At 43.0% G+C, this 8,038-nt stretch overlaps 3 protein-coding genes across 3 annotated transcripts; 2 read left to right on the top strand and 1 right to left on the bottom strand.

Moving 5' to 3' along the window:
• Positions 1 to 1,793: 1,793 nt before the first annotated feature.
• LACBIDRAFT_332602 (uncharacterized protein) lies at positions 1,794 to 3,681 on the bottom strand (the record flags this gene model as incomplete). The annotated part of the gene is made up of 9 exons (XM_001887157.1): positions 1,794 to 2,168; positions 2,190 to 2,423; positions 2,734 to 2,735; positions 2,932 to 2,988; positions 3,116 to 3,149; positions 3,179 to 3,217; positions 3,250 to 3,272; positions 3,500 to 3,521; positions 3,652 to 3,681. The coding sequence occupies 9 exons, from the start codon at positions 3,679 to 3,681 to the stop codon at positions 1,794 to 1,796; spliced, it is 816 nt and encodes a 271-aa protein (XP_001887192.1).
• Positions 3,682 to 5,816: 2,135 nt separating this feature from the next.
• Positions 5,817 to 6,014, top strand: LACBIDRAFT_309901 (uncharacterized protein; the record flags this gene model as incomplete). Its single annotated transcript, XM_001887102.1, has 2 exons — positions 5,817 to 5,893; positions 5,942 to 6,014. The coding sequence occupies 2 exons, from the start codon at positions 5,817 to 5,819 to the stop codon at positions 6,012 to 6,014; spliced, it is 150 nt and encodes a 49-aa protein (XP_001887137.1).
• A 504-nt stretch (positions 6,015 to 6,518) lies between these two features.
• Positions 6,519 to 7,186, top strand: LACBIDRAFT_309902 (uncharacterized protein; the record flags this gene model as incomplete). Its single annotated transcript, XM_001887103.1, has 5 exons — positions 6,519 to 6,549; positions 6,613 to 6,631; positions 6,688 to 6,973; positions 7,024 to 7,086; positions 7,139 to 7,186. The coding sequence occupies 5 exons, from the start codon at positions 6,519 to 6,521 to the stop codon at positions 7,184 to 7,186; spliced, it is 447 nt and encodes a 148-aa protein (XP_001887138.1).
• Between the last annotated feature and the right edge of the window lie 852 nt (positions 7,187 to 8,038).

Consider the following 8,038-nt stretch of genomic DNA (forward strand, 5'->3'; position numbering starts at 1 on the left):
CGCTTATATCTGATTTCGGCCGTTCTCGCGTGCTCGAAATAGCCGGCTATACTTCCTCAATTGGTGGGGCGGTACATCGGTCAGGGAGACTTCGTTTCGGCGCGCGATCTTGATATTAATCTGAAAAAACAGACACCTGCCCCCGGAAATTCTGACGACCGAGAACGCGAATCGGACCACGAAGGCCTTTACCCAGCCAGCCGACGTGTGGTGTTTCGGCATGGTGATGCTCGAGGTTTGTATTTTTTTTCCCTACGCACATCACGTCCTCCTTACCGTATTTGATTCTTTGTTTTAGACTCTTACGGGGAAAATTCCCTTCTATTATTTGATCGAGCTACAGGCGGCGATGGCGGTCTCGTACAGGAATGAAAAGCCTAACCAAACCCTTTATCCCAGCTTTCCCTACGATAAAAGCTGCTGGGACATCATGAGAAAATGCTGGCACGTTGACCCCTCTCAGAGGGAAGAGATGCCTGGTTTGTTGCAGTCTTTGAACGCTCTCAGGTAAAGAATCTCCAGGCCAGTTTTGTTTCGTCTCAGCTATGTACCTGCCCTCATGTTGTATCATTCTGTTATCATGTTCTCCAACTTTCCTCACTTGCTATGCAATTAATAGTGAACAAAATATAAATTAGTTATTCATATGATATCTAGTAAGGTCTAAGGTACTATACAGTGTAATTTTTAACAGCAAGGGTCTCAGGCTTGTGATACGCCCCCCTCCAAAAATCGAGAGAGACTTTTCCATGAGGGTATTTTTTCTTGTGCATAAATATACACCCAGCGAATTGGGTTGTCAACTACAGGGGAAGATGTGGTAACGCAAGCTCTGGGGAGTGAGGTATCGAAATGGAAAATATGATTTCTTCATATAGCTGCACATCTGTTCTGAAGGTATTGTTCCACCTGTCTGCTAGTCAAAGGTCTAGCCTCTTGAGAGCTGAAGCTTGAAGTCTCGGGTGTGGGTTCAGCTGGCTGGCAGACTTGATATCCAGCTGTAATTATTGATGTTATTTCACCTGGTTGGCACATGCTCAGACATACGATACCAGGCGATAATAAAAGGTGTTGAATGACTTGAGTGTCGTGATCTTGTCGCTCTTCCGTCTACCCTCCAACATCCTATACACGTCATAGCTCCCAAACGAGTTCTTACCGCAAAGCATCAGGTCCTGCAAGTTGAGGAGAAACAGTTGATTGTCGGAGTCGCCGCGGTGTAGGAGATCAAGAAAGTTGGCGGAGAAGTGAAAATCTTTTTCTTCGACATTGAGGTGGATGAGGGAATGGAGGGCGTCTAGGATATCTATAAGGTCTCCTTCCAGGCGAAAGATGCGATTTATGATCAGACTTTGTAGACTGCAAGAAGATCGTGAAAAAAAGGAAGCAAGCAAGGGTGGAGTTGTATCCTCCGTCCAATTTGAGCAAGTGATTCGAAGCTTTCTCAGGCCAGGAAGAGTGACGTTCCCGAAAACCGAGGCTATCTCTTGCACTTCGGAGCTCGTGATGTCAAAAGACTCTATGCCGCGGTGCGTAATGGGAACAGGAAGTGGGACGGTGTCTTCAATGTCGCTTATTATTTTGTCAAGGTGACAAGTGATCAAATTTCGGCATTCGCGGAAAACATGAAAGCACTCCTCTATAAGGAGACCATCAGCATACAATCTCGTGAGCTGCTTCCAAGATAGAAATAAGTTTGCCAGGTAATAGTCCACAAGATAGAGGCTCCGGAGTAAGGGGCAATTTTCGAATACGGACAGGTTGATTTCAACAATACACTCCTGCTTAGGGGGTCAGATAGAGAGCGATTTTAGGACGGGAAGACGGTTGTCCTTTATTGGAATAAGATCGGCGTAATTATCCTCCGGAAGATATATGTCCGCCGTTTCCCACTTGCAGGAGAAGGAAGCGATAGTATGCATGATTTTGTGTGGAGGGGCCTCTTTCCAACCTCTGTGTGGCTCTTCCTCGTTGAGATGAATGTGGAGGTTCCGCGAGCGTGCTCTGGAAATCCATTCCTCCAGCAACTCGTTTTGCACATCTAATCTGGCGGGTACGATGAGAAGATCGACGACTTCCCAAAGGGATGGTATCGACCAACAAAGTTCCCGCCACGCGCCGCAGACTTTTCCCAAGACCAGCGGGGAGGTTACTCTGGGAGGTCGGCGCTGTGGAATATAATCGCATACCGTCGTGAATATCTCGGCCATTATTTCTGGTGGTAGTAGAGAGTGAATGGCCGCAGGAGCGGTTTTGCCATTTGTTTTTGTGAGAGAGGTCAACGACAAGTTGGCCAGCGAAAGAATGGCATCATTCGTAGCGATATTATAATCTCCGTTCGCCACGTTTCTTGGAGTAGAATTGTCGTCTATTATGCTCACGGGGAGGGTAGAGAAGATGTGACTCCGAATTTTCAACTTAGGCTACAAAGGGAGTCTGCATCAGGAAAAGATGATTTCTCCGATAGATCGCCGGTTAGTTCTGTAGCCGAATGTAGATAAAGTAGGCACTGTACCTTAGCCGAGCACAACATGTAACTGCATTGGTCATGATAGCATGGCCATGTTATTTGATAGTACCTAGAGCTGCTTGAGGAAGCAATATCTTATTGGTCGGCTGAATAGTTACAGCCAGATCTATGCTGGCTATCAATGCTATGGATTTTGTTTGTATCTATGGTTTCTCTACCCCTGAAAGCCTCGCCAATGAATAAATGCATTCCCCTCATCTTACACCTATAACTAACCATTCCCTCCATTACGAAGCAAAATAACGAAGGTCCGATAATTGTATATGGAGGGCCCAGGGACCAGTCGAACGCAACGTGTGAGATGGGTCGCCGGAGGTTATGATTGAAAGCCCGAATGTGTTTGTCGAAGTTCTGGAAGGAGTTGGTCAGAAAAACGATGCAGTCTAGACGATGCAACATACGGGGCAGCAGTGATCCAAGTTTGATCCAAGTCTGATCCAATACTGTTGGAATAACACCTAGCATATGGTCAGCCATTTCATGAACTACGTAGATAGATCGAGAATACTTAATTACTAAGCCCGAGGACATCACCGAGGTGATTTATCAGACACCTAGTATCATGTAGTATATTCTAGTATTTACATTCTGTAGTATATAAGGGCGACGAAATTGCCCTCTACAATAATAATTATTCTTTGAACTTACCACTGCGCTATATACTCTCAACAGGTTATGGGCCCCGGCCTATAAAACTTATACATGTATTCATTACACACGCACACATATCTATCTTCTCTATCTAATATATTAAAAGAAGGTTGCACAGCTCTATGTAATATATGACTAAGCGACCTCTTTCTCTTTATACCAGCTGCCTGAGTGGCATTTTCTGGAAACTCTGGCCATAGGCAATGTTGTGTTGGTCCTATTAGACCCTACAACTACATTCTGTACTGCATAGAATAATTGCCATGCATTTTTGTGGGTACACCTCCTTCAGCACCCTCAATTTCGCTTTTTTTCCACCTTTATCACCCTTGACTTCCCTCTACACCTGTGTCAAAGTCATTATCAGTGTATGTTTCTTCTTTTCTCTTATGGTTAACCACTCCTGCTTCTTTTATGTCTGATGTTATTCTGCTAGGCAGTTCTTTTTTGACTTTTCTCTTCTGATTTACATTTTCCCAGTACTTTGTGTGGGTGGACATTTTGCTCCTTCTTTGGTGATTTGAAGTTAGCAAAAATTGGAGGACCAAAGGCCTCTCTGTGTAAATGTCTGCCAGTTGCTATCAGTCTTTTGCTTTCTTTGCACAGCATTGATATGCAATGGTTTTACAGTTCTTCTTTTTTAAGCTAAGCCATATGATGGAGGGTTAGGCCAATAAATATAGCTAAATTTCTATGGCTGGCTACAATCATGATATAGCATGTAGCTCCATGTAGGTCTTGATCAAAATGTGACTATGATGATTTGAATGGAAGATATGTACGAGAACTGGGAGTGAACATATGTTGGGTGGAGGATCTGGAGGGCTTTCATCTGGCAAGCTGGCAAAGTGTGGTGAGCTTTCTCTTGGGCAAGGTGTGGCCAAGTGAATTGAGTGCTGTGCTATAAGTCCACATCCAAGTGTAACATTGAAGAACTGGGATAAAAAAGAGGATATACATTCAATGACAATCCCAAAATAGGAATTCAAGCATCCTACTTTAGCTGCCTCACAGCAATTGAAGCTTCAAACTATGTAACCACCCTAACCTCCTACATAGGGAGACAAAACATCCCTAATTCTAACCATCAATCCTGACCTCCTAACTGAGAACACACTACCAAGCACACACAACCAAGAACACACTACTGAGAACATCAAGCACACTACCAAGAACATGCTATCAAGAACATGCTACCAAGAACATGCTATGATTGAATATGTGCACTGAGAACATGCTACCAAGAACATGCTACCAAGAATATGCTACCAAGAACACACTACTGAGAACACACCACCAAGCACACACTATAATTGAATATGTGCATTGAAAACAAGCCACCAAGAACACACTATGATTGAATATGTGCATTGAGAACACACTACTGAGAACACAATACCAAGAACACACTATGATTGAATATTACTGAGAACATGCTACTGTACGATTATGACCACCTCTTCAAGCCGTTTATGGTGTGACCTATTTCAATCAACTCTTCATCACTTCAACATCTGATGTGAGGCATGACAAAGAGTACAGTCTCTTCATCTGTACTTCAGAAAATCAAGAATAGGCTGTCCTTGCAGTCAAATCGTCAATGGTGCAACAGGTCCCCTCAGAAATTAGTCTAAGGATTCTTAGTGCTGTCTACACAGCTAGGAGTGCCACAGGCTCAGAAGAATTGGTATTTTAGATGCAAGAGGAAACAGTTTCAAAACCTGCAGTGATGTGTGATGTCACGCTCACTTCCCTTCATTCAAACCCCTCTGTGATGCTTGACATGAAGACTCAGTCATAATCATACAGTACCAAGAATGCACTATGATTGAATATGTGCATTGAAAACATGCTATCAAGAACATGCTATGATTGAATATGTGCATTGAGAACATGCTACCAAGAACACACTACTGAGAACACACCACCAAGCACACACTACCAAGAACACACTACTGAGAACACACTAACATGCACATGCTATGATTGAATATTACTGGGAACAAGCTACCAAGAACATGCTATGATTGAATATGTGCATGAAAACATGCTACCAAGAACACATTACTGAGAACACTACAAAGCACACACTACCAAAAACACACTATTAAGAACACACTACCAAGCACATACTACAAAGAACATGCTATCATTGAAGATGTGCATTGAGAATACACTACGAAGAACACACTACAATTGAAGATGTGCATTAGAAATGGGATGGAGCATGTGTACCAAAACTGGGATTAAGCATGTGTACAGGGGAGTCCAGGGGGTGTGCCCCTGGCAAGCTGTGACCAGTGCTGGAGGAATGGCCAAGTGTTACCAAGACTATTGAGAACACACTACCAAGCACACACTATGATTGAATATGTGCATTGAGAACATGCTACTCAGAACATTCTACCAAGAACACACTACCATTCTACTTCTCACTGGAGAACATGCTGGAGAGCTGATCTTCAATCCTCACATAGATGAGACCCAAGTTCCATTAGTTTTGGAGGTTTGACTTCTCACTGGAGAACATGCTGGAGAGCTGATCTTCATTCCTCAGATGGGGATCATTCCTAATGAGACCCAAGTTCCATTCAAAATTAAACATCTACAATTTCCAGTTTGACTGTGTTTTGCTATGACTATCAACAAGTCACAAGGACAATCTGTGAATTATGTGGGGATAGATGCTCGATCTGCTGTGTTCACCCATGGGCAGTTCTATGTTGCAGTTTCATGAGTAACTTCTGTTCATAACATCAGGATAATATGGGATGATCAACTTCCAAGTCCTGTTACCAAAAATATTGTATATCCTGAGGTACTTCTTGACTAAATTTGATATTGTAGATTTATGCTATGATTTTTGTACAATTTCTTTAATTACTGTAAATAAGTGTATGTGAATGAATATAGAGATTGGAATAAAAGAAGTGTACCAGAACTGGGATTTAAGATGAGTACCAAAACTGGGATTAAAGATGTGTATCAGGGGGTCCAGGGGGCATGCCCCCAGCAAGCTGTGACCGGTGCTGGAGGAACGGCTGAGCGTTAGCGAGTGCCGTGCCGTAGGCACGGGTCTAAAGCTTGTACATGAAAACACAAAGGATTGATGGCTGACAAATTCAGCTTTATCTTACTAAGCACTTCACACCCTCACGAGACTTCTCAACACGGCTTCAGGCTGCTCCTGCCTCACTGTCCACAAACCACCATGAACTCTGATACATTATTTTGTAAGTTTCTGGATAACATTTTGATCATTATGGAAAGCCTTCAACTATTTTTAGACACCTTCAATTGACATTTTGTCCACTTGGATTGCTTCTGATCACTTTTGATGATAGGATTTCACAAGGTTTTGCTGATTGGTTAGTTGCTTCAATATGTGGATCTTTTTCTCTTTTTTTTGGTAATCAGAATATATGCTTCAGTTGTCCTTTTGGTCTTGATGTAGGATATTTCTTTTGCTCCCTGCCTTTATTACTTAACTATCATTTATTCCCTAGGGATTCTCCTCCTAATACTCCACAAAGGCATAGAAATATTGAGAGGGCAAGAGAGCGTCAAGAAAGGATGTTGGAAAGTCCTGAGCATAGGAGAACACCTCAAAATCCTGCTGTTGGTGGTGGTGTACCTTTTATTCTTCCTTTCCCTATTCCACCCCCTGTTGCTCCTCTTCAAATTCCTCAAGGTCCTGTAGGTGATGATCCATTTGTTAAGGTTCTATATAATGGTCAAATTCTTCACCTTACTCCTGGGATGGCTGCACAAGTGGGTAATTTGCAAAATCAGGTAGGTTGCAGAGTTATATCTCTTTTTCTAATATTTAATATATCTTTTAGGCTCATGCTGCCCCCCTTGCTGCCCCTCCACCTCTATTTCCACCTGCTGCTATGGTAGATGTGGTAAGAAAAACCATTAGGCTATTTTCCATCTGTCTAACAAGCTTTTTTCCAGAATATGGGGCATCCTAACCAAAATGGTATTCAGTATGGACACATCTAGCAGATCTCATGAAAATTGTCAATGCAATTATCTGGGATGAGGTACCAATGCAAGATAGACTGTGTCAAGAAGCAGTTGATATTAGCTTCAGAGATATTAGAGATCAACCAGATGTACCATTTGGTGGAGTTACTGTTATTTTTGGAGGAGACTTTCAACAAATTCTTCCAGTAGTTGTCAAAGGTGGACGGGAACAAATTGTCAGCCAGTGTTTTCAGCGATCACATCTCTGGACATCTGTCAACATTCTGACTTTGAAAGAGAATATGCGTCTGGAGAATACTTCACAGGAAGAAAAAGACTTTGCACGATGGCTTATTGAAATTGGGCATGGGAAGCATACAAATGCAGATGGTTCTACTCTTCTGCCAGAAAGAATGAAATGTGGGAATGATGTTGCATCTCTAATTAATGCTCTCTATCCTGGCCTAACCACTTTGTCTCAAAATGCAAGCAGGGCAGTTAGTAGGAATCACCCAGCTACACTGAGAGCCCCGACAATACAAACAGGCCATAGTTGATGGGGCCTGCTGATGGGCCGATGAGGGCCAATAACCCTGTGTTGATGAATTGGCTGATGTGATCCCAGTATCAAGGTGAAGAAGGGTCGGCCAACTACATAGATTTATCATAAACCGATCAGTAGGAGGAAGCTGTGCTGGGAAGTCAAGTCCCTGTATTTGTGTATCGGCTGATAGCTAACCAATGCAAGGTCGGCTGACAGTTTTTTGGCTGATGAAAGATAGCTAAGCTATGCAAGGCCGGCTGACAGTTTTAAACATTGCTGGGTAGGTGATCGGCCGAGGGGGCAGCTAAGCCATGCAAGGTCGGCTGACAGTTTGAACAATGCGG

Source organism: Laccaria bicolor, genomic scaffold (genome assembly GCF_000143565.1).
Source record: "Laccaria bicolor S238N-H82 LACBIscaffold_42 genomic scaffold, whole genome shotgun sequence".
Classification (NCBI taxonomy): Eukaryota; Fungi; Basidiomycota; class Agaricomycetes; order Agaricales; family Hydnangiaceae; genus Laccaria; species Laccaria bicolor.